The 15618-nt window shown below is 40.4% G+C and overlaps 1 protein-coding gene across 1 annotated transcript in view; it reads left to right on the top strand.

The window, feature by feature from the left end:
* The window catches only part of IGF1R (insulin like growth factor 1 receptor), a 271414-nt gene that overhangs the window by 230560 nt on the left and 25236 nt on the right, over positions 1–15618 (top strand). The window contains exons 8-14 of the mRNA XM_005294854.4: positions 1552–1790; positions 3413–3580; positions 3793–3997; positions 10084–10370; positions 12315–12451; positions 13747–13906; positions 15055–15160. Of these exons, the coding sequence (XP_005294911.2) occupies positions 1552–1790; positions 3413–3580; positions 3793–3997; positions 10084–10370; positions 12315–12451; positions 13747–13906; positions 15055–15160 (1302 nt within the window). The remainder of the gene's footprint in view (positions 1–1551; positions 1791–3412; positions 3581–3792; positions 3998–10083; positions 10371–12314; positions 12452–13746; positions 13907–15054; positions 15161–15618) is intronic.

Consider the following 15618-nt stretch of genomic DNA (forward strand, 5'->3'; position numbering starts at 1 on the left):
ATTCAAGTATTTTTCTGACCCGTGTTCCCATTTCATCTGTCACTAAGCAGCTTTCCTAAAGAGGACCTATTGCCAGGGTCCATACTGACCAGCAATTCTTGGTACACCAACCACTCATGAAGGGCCTAACCCTACCTTTTTGTAGTCCTTTCCCTACTCCATTCTATCTCTAATCTCAGGCCAGGTTTTCTCTCTGCTGTCCAGAGATGTTCTACAGTCTCTGTGGAAGTAATAGTAAGAGTGAGCAAGAAACACTTCCAACCAGAAACATCTTAAATCAGTCAGCTGCATTGAGATTCTGCTCTGAAAAGAGAGAGATGTCACAGAGACAGAGCCCGGTGAGCAGGCCGATTGCTTCAACATTCTGGAGCTAAGTTGTGAGCAAATGAAGCAGGAATTCTATTAATACCACAATATGAGTCTATAACATGGTTTGCCTTCAGTATTGACATGTCCATGCTAAATAGTCGTTAAATAAAAGTAAGACCTTTGTATATAGTTGTACCAATAATACAATTTAAAATTAATCAAATGTACAAATTACAGGTCCAATCTTGGTTGTTTGCCTATGTCAAGAACTAAAGCAGCCAGTAGGCTATTGAGCTACTAGTCAAAGTGTAGCGAAATCTGGGTTCTTGTGGCTAACGTTCAATCACTGTCCGTAATTATTCTGAGTCGCATCTGTTTAATTTGAGCCCAGATAACCTGTGAATATAAAGTCAGAAACCGTTCACTGTCTGCTTTTGAAAGTAAGATAGGGCAACTGAGTCGGTGTCCTTAGAACAAGTCTTGTTTATGTTTTAAATGACACAGTAATCTACAGCTATGTAACCAAACACATTTATATTGAGTACAAGGAGTTTCCTTTTGTACCTACATGTGACTGTGATTGGTTCTTATGGTTTATCACCACTACCACAAGACAGTAACAGACTGTCCATTTTTTATTGTTTTATGGTTCGTTGTAGTTATATAACGAGAAATAAGGACTTTTTATTATTCCATTATATGGGGAAGGGCTTATTTGTTTGGCATAGTCTACCCGTTGTATAATGCTAGGTACCCTTATGGAGCTCTATAAATAATAAATTAATACCCCAGCAGGTTTCTTCTCTCCAACGCTTATTGGCCTATCGCTGAAGGTCTGTTTCTGTTTCTCTCTGCTGACAACAGTTACACGTTATCTCTCCTTTGGCAGGGAGTAGTTGAATTGAAGATGTTTGTTCAGGCTGATAAATTATCCAATAGTTTTCCTTTTGTGGGAAGGGAAAGTAAGCCATGACTACCTATTTCCCTCAGATTCCTGACATCTCAGTAACTACAGAGGCTAAATCCTGTAGCTAAATCTGAACTCCCTAGTTTTATAGCAGTTGGAAATAAAAGACAAATCTAGGCTTTGGGATTCTCTTTTATTCTTCTTTAAAAAGCAAATACATTTTTTTTTATTAGTTTCATTGGACAAAAGCTGATGTGAGATTCACCCATAAAAGTTTGAGTGTTTTTAAGAGGAAGTAAAAGTACAATTGGTGCCATTTTCTTTTAATATTTCAGACCATTCAAGAATGTGACAGAGTATGATGGGCAAGATGCTTGTGGTTCTAATAGCTGGAACATGGTGGATGTTGATCTGCCCCCAAACAAAGAGAACAACCCTGGGATTTTACTGCAGGGACTGAAACCTTGGACTCAATATGCCATTTATGTCAAGGCTGTTACTCTCACAATGATGGAGAATCATCACATCCATGGAGCAAAGAGTGAAATAGTCTATATACGCACCAATGCTGCAGGTAAGGCCTGTGATGCATGGCACTGCAAAGGTATCACAGGCTGGGCTTTCACACACTCAGATGGGTCTTTAAAGCTGCACGTGTAATTTATTAGCCCTGGACTGCTGAAAAAACTAAGTGCATTGGAAAACATGAACAACTTTTAAATGCTTGATACTCAGGAAATCCATTAGAGGGGCTCAGTGCAGTTTAAATATATTGCAGTCTCAGTTAAGGTCATTTGTAATATTCCTCCCAGAAAACATTCCAATGAGGGCAGACAAGGGTCTGTTTGTCAGCTATATGGAGAGGAACACAGGGTGTCTGTTTTTCACAGTTATGTACTTGCCTTTAAGTCATAATGCTGACCACTACAACACAACATCAGGTGAACATGTTTGATTCAGCTCCACCTTTTGACCACAAATAGCTTCCAAAATGAGTGGGACATTTAAATAGCCTGGCATCAAAGATGAATTATTAAAAAAAAAACAGATAGCTTGATAAGGTAATTTCTGAAACCAGGGATGGGAGAAGCTCAGGTATCCAGATACTACAGTGAGGTGCATAGGATAAAAGCTGACTGTTATTTTAAGTGTTGGCTGCCTTTCGAATAAACCATAATTTTGAGATCTACAAACACATTGTTTTTAAATGTTTGATTTTTGGAAGGCACTGAACATCAGGTCATCTTGTCTACCTGTTAGTCTCAGCTGTGTTCCAAATTGTTATATTTCACATGTGTGTAATCCTGCGTGTTATAGGATTTGAAGTCTCTTTTTTGCCCTATATCTTCTAAAGCAATTGGGATTTTGCTCTTATTTTAAAGCTCTTGGTTTTCTAGTGCATGCCGTGGAGCAAGCATTGGAGACCTTAAGCTGTAGAGATCCCCAAGATGATGACGCTGCATTGGTGAAAAGGCCTCTTGCACTACTGCTAAAGAGCCTCTTTCACCATTTGTCCACTGAAATGTGTGAAGGCGAGAGAGAGAAATTTGAGAGAGTGATATGTTTTTCAACCTTGAATTCAACAAGTCTCTCTGGCAATGTTGTGTGAGGCAACTCAACTTTTTGTTTGCTCAAATTCAGGAGAAAACCCACCCTATATATTTTGAGTTTTTTTCAATATATTCTACACAAATGCTAGCTGAGAACAGCCACCATTATTCATATAGCATAATAGCAAACATACAAGATGTGTCTATTTTCAGGGTGTGAATCAAACAAGGAGAGAATTAAGTAAAATTAAGTAAAATAATTTAAAATATTGATCAGTGGGATTTGCCTGTCCAAGACGGTATAAACTCTGTAAAATATTTAGAGGTAGAAAGTCCAGTTAGAACCTCAATCTCATCAGACCTCTCAAGAAATGTCTGTGTATGTTTTTGGATATTATTTCGTACGGATTGCAAAACTTGGCCCTTAGACATTAAGGAAAGTTGTTGAGTACATCAGATCACTGCTGTAGGGTGGTGGCTTTTAAAACATTCACATCTGTTAGCCAAGGGGAGTCAGCAGCCTTCTTCGTTCCCTTGAGGTGGGACGAGCAGTTAGTTGAGGCATTGTTTCTCAGCTTTTTATATTTCAATGAGTTGTGTGTAAAAATGCCTATTTTTCCCCCCCCTGTTCCTTTTCCACTCCTAGTGCCATCTATCCCACTGGATGTTATTTCAGCCTCTAATGCCTCTTCTCAGCTAATAGTGAAATGGAATCCACCCTCTCTCCCCAATGGCAACCTGTCCTACTACATTGTACGGTGGCAGCAGCAGCCTCAGGACAGTTATCTTTACCGACATAACTACTGCTCCAAAGGTAAGGGAGCTGAAAGCAGTTGTGTTAAAATGCCTGAGATTCATACCTGTCAGTCCTCATTATTCACATGACCAGCAAATGCAGCTGCAGCTCGCTCTTCTCTGATGTTTCTGTGAATAACAGCCAGTATGGGGGAAGGGCGAACATGGATTGTTAATGCACCCGCTGGCGGTTATGGAAAAAACCTCAACATCTGGTCTTTTCTTTTAAAGATAAAGTCCCAATTCGGAGATATGCTGATGGGACCATTGATACAGAAGAAGCTACCGAACCCACCAAGCCAGAAGGGAGTGGGGGAGAAAAAGGACCTTGCTGTGCTTGCCCCAAGACAGAGGCAGAGAAGCAGGCTGAGAAGGAGGAGGCAGAGTACCGGAAAGTCTTTGAGAACTTCCTGCATAACTCCATCTTTGTGCCCAGGTAATAGAAGCTGGATCTTTGCTGTGTTTATAGGTGGGGACTAGCGGTGATATTTCCTGGGGCCCTTGGTATATACACATGAAAGCATTTTTTAATCAAACCGTAAGCACATAAACACTGCCTCATGTAAGGAGAGAGGTGATCTACAGTCTTTCTATTTCATAGCTGCTTTTCTTCACTGATTCTTAGCTCTCTCTCCCTATTTTAACTAATCATAATGGTCCTTTCCTACATTGTTCAAGGACCTTCTTTGTGGTTGCTCCTTTGTGGAATCAAAGGTTATGTAACAGTTCTTCACTTGTAAGGGTTTCAAGGATGATCAACCCGCAGCAGAGAACTGGCTTCAAACATTTTTTTTTCTCTAAATGGCCTTTTAAATGCATAGGTAACTCATCTTGAAGATGTACCTGGTTTGGAAATTAAAGGAATATTGGGGGCCTTGCAGAATTAGAAATGCTTGTCCTTTCTAATTTATGTCTCTGCACTAATTAAGAAGTGTGTCTTGGTTTCCTGGGCTTTGACAGTAACCAAGAATTAAATGTACACACTCTTTCATGATAAAGGGTGCTGCTTACATGTTAAGTAGAAACATATCCATTAAGCTCCATTTTATATGGCATCATGGAGCAGGTATTATTGAATTCATCAGTGGTTGTGATGCTTGAGTTTCTAAATTACCTCTTTTGTAAGCTGTTTTTACTTAAGATAATTGGATCACAAGGCCAGCATACTGTGTGTAGCTGTAACACTACTATGTAAGCAATCAGTTTTCAGCTTTGATCGTGCATGTAGTCTCATTGTCTCTCTTGGCTGGAGAGGCGTAGGTGGAGTTGGCATTAAATGGGGCTTGGGAAAGTGTTCAGGTGTGGTCTTCATGAAAAAAACAAGACTGAGTGATAAGTTTGAGAACAGAAGAATTTTCTTTAACTTGTAAAGATCTTATTTAAGACGCTCTTAGACTGTGTAAGGCAGTGACACTCAGACCTGAGTGTCAGGAGCCAAATTACCGATCAGCATTACTCAAAAGAGCCACAGTAGTGTGAATTCGTTGTTTAATTTGGCTCTCTCTATATAATATTCTCACAGCAAAATGACTGACCAACTAGTCTACAGTTGGTTAATAACATAGTAAAAGTATCCTGATTGGTTAATAACTTAGATTGGTTAATAATTAAATCACACAGTGTTTTAATATCATGTGCTGCAAAGAGCCACAGGAGACACATTAAGGAGCGTCAGTTTGAGTATCACTGATGTAAGGACTTCAGGGTAGGGACCATGTTTACCTGGGGGTTGTACAGCAGCTATTGCAGTGCGTCACTGAGCTTGATTGAGACCTCTGTGCACTACCCCAGTACAAATAATAAATAATATTGCTTCTTGGTGGAAGTGTCTAGTTGTTGTCCTGAACCGTTGTTGATTTACTCCAATTTTGTGTGCACTGCTGATAAGTTAGCAGACCAGATCCTGAAATAACCAATCGTTGTGTTAATCCTGAGCAACACCTTATGATGTAAACGAATTCGGACTTCGGCCCACTGCACGACAGGTTTGGAAACCACACGCACGTTATAAATTGCCTGAAGTGACATGATATTAGTTTTGTGGAGGAAAAGTATTTTTCCATTTAACCAAAGCTTTCAGGCATTTGAAACATGACATTTATTTTGTCTGATGGTAAATTTTCTTGGACTAATTTTAAAAAAAGAGAAAAGTAAACCTTGAACAGAGGCAGGAACAAATTACTAGCAATCTTTTACATGCTGTAGATTTACACTGTTTTAAAACTTAAATGGGAGCAATTCATAAAGAATGCCTTGAATGTTTTACAGTTTTCCCCCTACTCAGCTTGCTTTCATAATGGGTATATTTTTCTTTTCAGTGATTTAACAGCAGGATCAGATAAGATATAAGACTTGTAAATAGCTGAGTTAGTTAAGTGACTTTTAAGAAGTCTGAATGTCAGGGAAATGTGAGATTATGACCTGGTGAGATTTCTCCATAGGACAAATCTGAGCAACTTCTTACTTGCAGATGTCTATTTTTTTTTCTTTTCTTTTCCCTGAGGGGGAAGTTAATTCATGTGTCAACACAAGCCTCATTAGAAGTGTATTATGTTTCCAGCTTTCTACCTGGGTCTTGCCTGTCTTTGGGATGTTATGAAAGAAGCACAGCATGTAAATAAAAGGGTCTGACCGTGCGGTTTTCAGGCTGCTTAAAAACCAATACATCTGTGTCGTTACATCATCCTGCCCTGGCCTGTTTGTGATTTCTAAAGGGCCCGGCGTACAGCATTACAGCAGGAAGGGTAGGGCCGAGACAAGATAATTTTTATTGCTCTTGGAGCTGCGTTTACAGCACTGCAAGAGCCAGTATTCTGCAGCTTTCCTTTTGTTTTCTAGTGGTAACCGAGTAACACTCAGCATCTGAGAAGCTGTAACTTTACAATTCGCACATAGTCAGAGACCTGGTCTACACTTAAAAATTAAATTAACATAGCTACAATGCCCTGGGCTGTGAAAAAATTCACACCTTTAGCACCGTAGGTAGGTCAACATAATCCCTGTGTAGATATGGCGAAGTTGACAGAAGAATTCTTCCATTGACCTAAGCAACAGAGGGTCCTGTGGCACCTTTAAGACTAACAGAAGTACTGGGAGCATAAGCATCTGAAGAAGTGAGGTTCTTACCCACGAAAGCTTATGCTCCCAATACTTCTGTTGCTTTTTACAGATTCAGACTAACACGGCTACCCCTCTGATACTTGACTCCATTGACCTAGCTACCTACCGCTTCTTGGAGAAGTGGATGACCTACATCAGTGGAAAAACCCCTTCCATCGATTTAGGACGTGCCTATGGTATGGCACTACAGTGGCAGAGCTGTAGCATCATTGTGCTGCTATAATGACAGTAGTGTAGACACACCCTAAGAAGATAATTAGATTTTGCACTGACATATCCATTTCTTTTAAAGATCTCCTTTTTCTTTTCAGTGATTTTATTTTCTCATTGTTTGTTATCCCCTCCTCCCTATGTCAGAACATAGATGGATTTACTTGCCTTTTCCCCCAAGACCTTCCTTTATTTTTGGCTGTCTAGTTTCTTGGGTACTAATTTTTTCCTCATTTGGGTGTTCCAGCAAAGTTGGCAGCTTCTTGACAGAAAGTCATTGATGTCAGATCCCTCAGTATTTTAGTTGTTTGCCTTGTGGTTAATTATGTGGGTCTCTCTCTTTCCCTAATGTGACTGTATTTTTTCGCCCGCGCGTTCTGTGTTTTTATTCTCTTTTTCAAAGTAAATGTAGGACCCTGCTTTAAATTTTTCAGAGACTGTCAAAGAGAGAATCTTAACACATCCTGTAAACGTGGTAGTAGGGTAAGGTCTCTCCTTCTGGTTGTTTGGTTGTCAGGATGTGTTCTTGCATCAACATATGACTTTGTAGTTGATTTTTATTTCCAATCTCACTGCTTTTTGTTACAAGCGCAAATGTTCTCTAATTCAAGAGCGGGCATCATTGTTCTTTTATGCTGGTCCAAAGGTTTATTCTCTGCAGTGGAATTAGGGGATGAACGATGATTCTACCAAAGCACAGCAAACAGGCCTGGTGACTTCTCCAGTGATGCTTGTTGTCAAAGAGACGGTGTGTCTGCTTTTGTTCGCTATGAAATTCTCCCATTTCATGCTGTAGACTTACTAAGAACTTGTCTCTACCAACACTTCATTCACAGCAAGCTGGGATGTAAATCTACCCTGCGCCAACCTGCCATGCATTACGTCACCATGTGGCACCTGCTGCCACCTCGCACTAAGAGTTACCTGTTGTGCTGTGATTTACTCAGCTTTGAAATGGGAGTAGGTCAGAGCACACTAGGGAATTTCTAGAGCGCGGCAGCAGTGTCCATGCAGCAATTTAGCACATGGCAGGCTAGTGCGAGGTAGATTTGCCCCCCAGTTTGCCTTTGGTCTTATAGACAAGCCCTGAGTTGAGTTAATCACATGGGGTGTGTTGCTTGATAACACAGGTAGTCCTTTCCTTGTCTTCATATTTATTAGTTGATACTTGTGCTGCGGTTTGCCTGCCTTGTGAGAGTCACATATATGCAACCTGAGATTCATTAGGATGTGGGAGAATCTAAGGCCATGTGTACACCAGTACTTGTGTCGGCAAAACTTTAGTCGCTCAGGGGTGTGAAAAGAACACTTGCCGAGCGCCATAAGTTTTGCTGGCATAAGCACTCGTTTGAGCTGGTTTTATTATGTTGATGCGAGAGCTCTCTCCCGCCAGCATAACGCGGTTACACGAGTGCTCTTCTAGACGCGTAGCTTTTCCGTTGTAAGCTTGGCCTTAGCGAACTCCTCTGCCAATAGGTTTCAAAACCAAATGTGCCCACAGTTGTTTGGCACGCAGCTCTGATGAACCCTTTGATATGGTTCAATGTTCTAAGACTATTTCATAGTGAGCTATTTCTCTGATCTAATATGTTTCCTAATTGACGGGGCACTTTTTCCGTTCTTAATGCCCACTCCTTGATTGGGAATATGTTGAAATCATTGCCTCACTGTAGTAATTTGATATAGACCCAGCACTGGCCTAGTAATAGACGATCATTGTATAAGTGGTATAATGTGAGGTGTGGTACAATGAAGGAAATATTTCTGGTGTAGATTCTTCCCTGATTTCTCTCCCTGCCACCTCTTTCAGTGTTTTCTTAATTCAAATCTAAATCAAGAACACTTGATGGATTAAGATTGGAGCATTTGGAAACGGTCATCCTGTTTACGTGGTCTGTGTTCCTGTGTAGAACAAAGACCCAAACCCCAAACTGAAGAACATGCGACACCTCTGATGTGTAACAGTGATGTGTGGTAGCTAGATTCATTTTATCATGTACACCGTGTCCCCATGTTGACAACTATACTGACAAAAAAGGGCCTGTCTGCACTGCCAATTCTAAAACGTGAAACAACAGAAACTGCAGGATCATTGCAGTAGATCACCCGTTTTTTAATTCAATACATAGATTGGAAATAAAATGAACATTTGTAGTATAGTTCCATAGGTGCACATGCAACTTTACAGACAAAATTAAAAAGCTCCTTTTTCTGAGGCACGTACTTACTATTTTCTATCTCTTTTAGATGTCCTCTGTTGTGCTAATACAATGCTCATGTTCCTTTGCCCACCACTTCCTTTACAAAATGAAGAAGCTGTTAACAGACTTCTCTCAAAAGCCAAACATGTCCAGTGACTGACTGTTGCTAGTAAAACACAGAACAATGCAAGAAAATCAAGCCACTAGTGTACACTGGTTAACTTTAGCTCTCATTCTGTGTTGAGAATCTCCTTGGGCTGCTGATTTGCAAAGCTGCTTAGTACACATTTCAGTACACACCTGCCTAGATGGTGCTGATTTTTCTCAAATCATAAGGTTGGTCAGTTAGAGACTTCGTTACAGATAGGTTTGAGAAATGGTGGGGAAATGACGTCCATAAGGGCACAGCTGTTATCTTCCACAGTTTTTAGTTTATCCCTGGTTGGCCTCCTCAACACCGTAAATTAAGCAGCCTTTAATTGCTTTCATCGTAACCAGAAAATAAAAACTGGACCCTTGGAGCTGTACAATGCATATCCTTTCAGATTTTTGTGTGGGGGGGGGAGCTTTTAAACGTGTACCATCTGATTTTATTTTATTTCAGCATCACAGTCATTAAATATGGATCCGGTTTGCTCATGTAACAACCTTGGGCACATTTTTGCCATTCAAAACATTGACCTCAGTGGGGCTCGCACAGTGGAAGGTTGTGCATGTTTATCTTGGGTTAGAACTGGAGCCTCAGATAGCTTGGGTCTGTTTCCAAAGCAGTCAGAAATGGAATGTGCTGAACATATAGTAGATTCAGATAAAGAATGAAGTCCATCTAGTGGCTTCCTTATTCTTTCATTTGTATAGTCTGTCTCTCTGTAAGCTGATTAGATACATATTTTCTGACTTAAATTTTTCTCTTGCCTTCCCTGACGGTCAGTTGAGAAGTTTAATACATTAAAACGACCTGTTTCCACATATTGCCCTTTGTTCTCTGCAGACCGGACCGGAAGCGCAGGGATGTGTTCCGAATCGCAAACACCACTGTTGCCAGTAGGAACAAGAACACAACGGTGCCAGATCACTTCGCCAATGTGTCTGATGTGGAGGAGAGCGAGATGGAATATCCATTCTATGAGAGCAAAGTGGAGGGCCGGGAGAGGACGCTCATCTCGCACCTCCAGCCTTTTACTCTTTACCGTATTGATATTCACAGCTGCAACCATGAAGCAGACACACTTGGGTGCAGTGCTTCCAACTTTGTCTTTGCAAGAACCATGCCTGCAGGTACGATCTCCAGTGTTTCAAGCTCTACATTTCATTTTCTGGGCGGTAACATGTATCTTAAGGTACATCTATACTTACCTCCGGGTTCGGCGGTAAGCAATCGATCTTCTGGGATCGATTTATCGCGTCTTGTCTAGATGCGATAAATCAATCCTGGAAGTGCTCGCCGTCGACGCCCGTACTCCTGCTCCGCGAGAGGAGTACACGGAGTCGACAGGGGAGCCTGTCTGCCGCGTGTGGACCCGCGGTAAGTACCTTGTAGTTCGAACTAAGGTACTTCGACTTCAGCAACGTTATTCATGTAGCTGAAGTTGCGTATCTTAGTTCAAACTGGGGGGTTAGTGTGGACCAGCCCTTAGATACACACAGGGAGAGACAGCTTTGAAAACCAAATATAAAATAATAGGGTTTTTTAAGGATTTTTTTTTTTGGTGCAAAAATAAACATATTTTTAAATGTGAGAGTTATGTAAAATGTTATCTTACTGGATCGACACCTTCTATTGGTCCATAAACTCCAAGGTCCAGCCTATGGCACTGCTCACTGCTGCAGAGGAAATCAAATAATCCCTATTGTCTGCCCAGATAACTGCAAATCTGTTGACAGGTGCAGGGAGGGAGTGGAAATGGTTTCCTGAGCCCCTCAGACACCCTGATGCAGGAGGATTGAGTATACCTTTCCTGACATGCTGTAGTCCATGGATATTTGTTCGCAGTTTCTAATCAGTTCACTTTGGCCTGGTCACAGATGTTTGAGTTTTACTTGTGTGAGTGTTTGCCATGAAAACAAAATGTTTCCTCTGCCACGGAATGCTAGTGCGCTCCTCCAGTCTGGGACTGGAAACAATATTGTGTCACTTTTCATGACCAATCACAAACAACTAGCCTATCTCAAATATGAAATACTGGGTACTCTCACAACTGTTTGCAATCACTGTAGTAAGGCTTGAGCTTATACAGATCGCTCATCTACTGAGAAGAAAAGACCTTATTTCAGTATAAACCCATATGCAGTCATAACTCCAGCAGATGTCTGATTTCTTTTTGATGCAAAATGGTAGTGGTTTTGCTTTCTGGAAGGAAATGCTGAAGATAATCCAGAGCCAACCATTGTCTGTACAATGCAGAGGTATTGTTTATTTCAAGTAAGTAGGGAAATCCAGGAGCTCAGGGGAAAGGAAACAAACATTCCCAAATTCTTAGCCTGTGAATTCTCAGAATTGAGGACCTTTGTGATCGTGTGGGCTTTTGAACCTAATGCATATATTGCTTGACTGGACCAGTATTCATCGTCCCCAGGCAGCCTGCTGAATAATTTCCAAAACCAAAAGCACTGGGGATAAGGCAGAGAGCACTGATGTCTCTCCATCATAAGCTGTGACTGCACACGCTGCAGATACTGTCCCTACACTGACAATCCTGACCTCCGTGCAGACCCCAACCTGTGTCTGTTTTTCTGACAAGCCTCTGTCTTTGCATCCTGTGACGTGGACGCTATACTGCAAGTAGCTCTGCAGAGATGCAACACCTACTGCTGCTACTTTGGGCCTTCTACAGCCATCAGATCAGAATGACTTTCACTCACTACCGTGGAGAGTCCTGTGGAGGTCTGAAGAAAGAACCAGTCACTAATATACTAAGTTCTTCAGCCTGTACTTTGTATTAGATCACTTACTTATTGGGTCCTGATGATTTTAGGCCTATGCACTGCATCAGCTGTGACAGTATTGTTCAGGCAATACTAATCTCTCCAACAAGCCTTCAAGTGCTTACTCCTTGCTCTCTGGGGATTTGAACAATATTTATTGTGCTGTTCTGGCGCCTCTGGAGTAGTTAGGAATTTTGTTTTTTGATCTCTTCACCTAGCTTGGCCCAGCAGTTGTCTCAGATTCAGACAGGCTGCAATGCTGTTTGCGTTACATCAACTCTTGTAATTATTTTGTAGAAGGAGCAGATAACATTCCAGGAACAGTAACGTGGGAAGGCAAAGAAGATAATGCCATCTATCTGAAGTGGTCAGAACCTGTAAGCCCTAATGGATTGATACTGATGTATGAAATCAAATATGGGCAGCATGGAGAGGTGAGGATTGATCAAAGACATGTTTGTTTGAGGGAGGAGGGGTTCTGTTGGAACTAATCTCATGTGAGCTGAGGGGTGAAAACATTGTCCTTCCTACCTGTGTTCTGGTCAACTCCGACAAGCTATAGCGGGTGAGACTGAGTCAATACTTGGATGGAAGTCCCATTGAAATACCCTGGTGTGAATACAGTAGTCTTTTTTTTGTTTTCTTTTGTTTTTTGGATTGGTATTTTTTGAATGGCTTAAATATGGTATAAGGGTCTCAGCGACTTAAAGCTGAGGTCCTGGGCACGTGTGGTTTTTGAAGCTCATGTGCTACGCTTCACAAGACTCAGAGCATTACCTTCCAGTGCCCATGCTAAATTCATCTCCTACATTATTAAGCATTGGTGTGCATTATTAAAAAAAAAAATGACTTGATTTAATTCTGGATGAGCCCACATTTTCTAGATGGGAGGGTGATTTTTGTTTGTGTAAAGTTTGTAGAGTGCTTTGGGATCCATGTGCCTAGGAGATGCTTTATTAATGAGATCACTCATTTTAAAGAAAATAAAAAGGAACTTTAGGATTTAATACTTAAAATACAACTAAATTTTGTATTCCTCCCAAGCTTTCCCAAATTTCCCCCTTTTTAGTTCTCCCGTTAAGCTGAATACTTTTTAAAGAAATAAAGGTGCTTTGCTTTTTAAGATAGACTTTGATATAGTTATGAACAGATTTTAATACTAAATAGTACAGATACAGCACAGTGGTCAGTATTGATGGTATTCTCTTTAAGGAGGAATAGGGAGATCTGCAAATACTAATGTAACTATTTGCTAAAGCAAAATAAGCAAATTTGTAAGGGCAGTTGTATAGCAACAAGTTTTCCCTTTATTTTAATAGTGCTGTTAGCAGCAGCGTTCATCCAAGGATTTGTAGATATTGAGTCTTGCAACATACCTCTGAGACAATTTCTAAGTATTATGCCAAATTTACAGGTGGGTGAAGATTTAAGTGACTTGTCCAGCAGCTGTGGCGGTACTTGAAATAGAAACAAGGAATCCCGACTCTCAGTCTCTATTTCTAGCCAATATGTTACAATCCTTCCCTTGTTTTACTTGCTTTTACTATTGTTGGATTCCAAATATCCTTAAATTGCACAAAGGGAGAACTGTTCTGATTTTAGTTGAAGAAACAAGTTTAAATCATGAATGCGATGCAAAGCCCAGCAAAAACTGTGACCTTACTGAGTTCCTGACAATTACAAGTATAAAAATATTTACATGTAGTACAAGCCGTTCTTCTTCTTTCAGGAGAAACGGGAATGTGTTTCTAGACAGGAATACAGGAAGTTTGGAGGAGCCAAACTAACTCATCTAAACCCTGGAAACTATTCTGCCAGAGTTCAGGCCACCTCTCTAGCTGGAAATGGATCATGGACTGAACCAGTGTCTTTCTATGTACAACCCAAACGTAAGAGGAATTTTATAGGTCGCGTCAAACTATCTGTGGTTACTAGCTTATTTCCTGAGTTATCTCACTTACTCCTGTTGTTTGCATGCATGATTGGGACTTTGATCATCCTTCCTAAGTTCTCTATGTACTTCCTCAGTTGTGCATGCTTCTTTGGGAGCTGTTCTGCATTCTCTTAATTGGAAAGTGCATATGAATGAACAGTACCTTCTGAGGCTAGGTCCTATTTTGTTTTGCATGTGTATACACATGTATAGGTTAGTGTGTCTACACATTAATAATAGTAAATGTTGTCCCTGTGGTATACTAATCTTGGGTGAAAATGTACTGCTAGGAATAACCATACAGCAGTATTATGAATTGGAATCTGGAACCCATCTGGCAATATGGAATACCTATCGCATGCATTAATGTGATACAAGAAGCCAAGTTTATTTGCATGGAGCTTCGTTACAATTTCATTTTTAGTTGTTTTTTTTCCTACTATGGAATTCAAGTGGCACTTTGACAGAAGATCAACATGTTGACGCAAGAGGGGGTAGTGATATTGGAAATGAAGCAATTGTTTTACACAGAAACAAATTGGTAAACAAGTTCCACCCAGTGCTTTTATGGCTACCATAGGCATCTTGTCTTTTTCTTCTACATCTTCACATCTTATTTTTGTTTCTGCTTATTTGCAAAGCAGATACATTTATTACCCTCAATATATCCAGGCAAAATACCTGTGTCCTCTTCTCCCATTTGTAATAAAACAAATTTTGTTAGAATTTTGAGTTGAAATTGGAGCAACAAAATATTTGTGTGCATGCTGTCTTTATATATAGATGTGTGTATATATAGATTTAAAAGGATAAGCATGCATTAATCATTTAAAGAAGAACATCAGACCATATACATACCTAGTCAAACCAAAACTCAATTAAAGAGAACGCTGCTCTTTTACAATATTAATGCTGTCCTCTTTCTCAGATTTCTGATTCTCTGGTCATTTATTGTTAGGGAGTCTTCCTGAAGAAATTTCTACACTTCAGACAGAAAACTGAATTTTCTCATTTTGCAGTATGGCAATACCTTGTGTAGACTGAAAACTCTTGTGGTGGTAGAAATTCCATAGCAACGTAAGAAATTTTTCTTGTCTATTTCAGCGGCAGACTATGGGAATTTCCTGCACTTGATAATTGTGCTCCCCATTGCAGTGCTGCTGATCATTGGAGGTTTGGTAATAATGCTGTACGTCTTTAACAAAAAGAGGTGAGATCTTGCATACACTCGTGAGGGAGACTAAACTGGGAGGAAATGTTCATTTTGAACTCAATGTCCAAAGGGGAAGTTTGAATTTGAAACCAAAGCGGTGTTTGGAGGACCATACAGGATAGACAAAAGCAGATTTTTCTCTGATTGGGAGATGATGTTTCGAGTTACTAATGAGCATCTGTCTGTTTAGGGAGTTATGGAGAGGAGTTTCATTACCATGCTGAGCTTGAGAGGAGGGAAAGGGGGGGAGGGGATGGTCTTTTGGGGTTGTATTTCCATTGGGACAATGATAGCAAAAATAGAACCTTATAGCCCAGAGGTTTAGCCAACAATTTGAATCACTTTGGAAACCACAAAACCTTATTCGCTGGACAGATTGTAGTCAATCCAAGTGAACATGGTATTTCGCATCTCGGTAGCCTCTTCACAATTGCTGAATGTTTTTTAATGAAGAA

The sequence above is a fragment of the Chrysemys picta genome, chromosome 10 (genome assembly GCF_011386835.1).
Source record: "Chrysemys picta bellii isolate R12L10 chromosome 10, ASM1138683v2, whole genome shotgun sequence".
In the NCBI taxonomy this organism is placed as follows: Eukaryota; Metazoa; Chordata; order Testudines; family Emydidae; genus Chrysemys; species Chrysemys picta.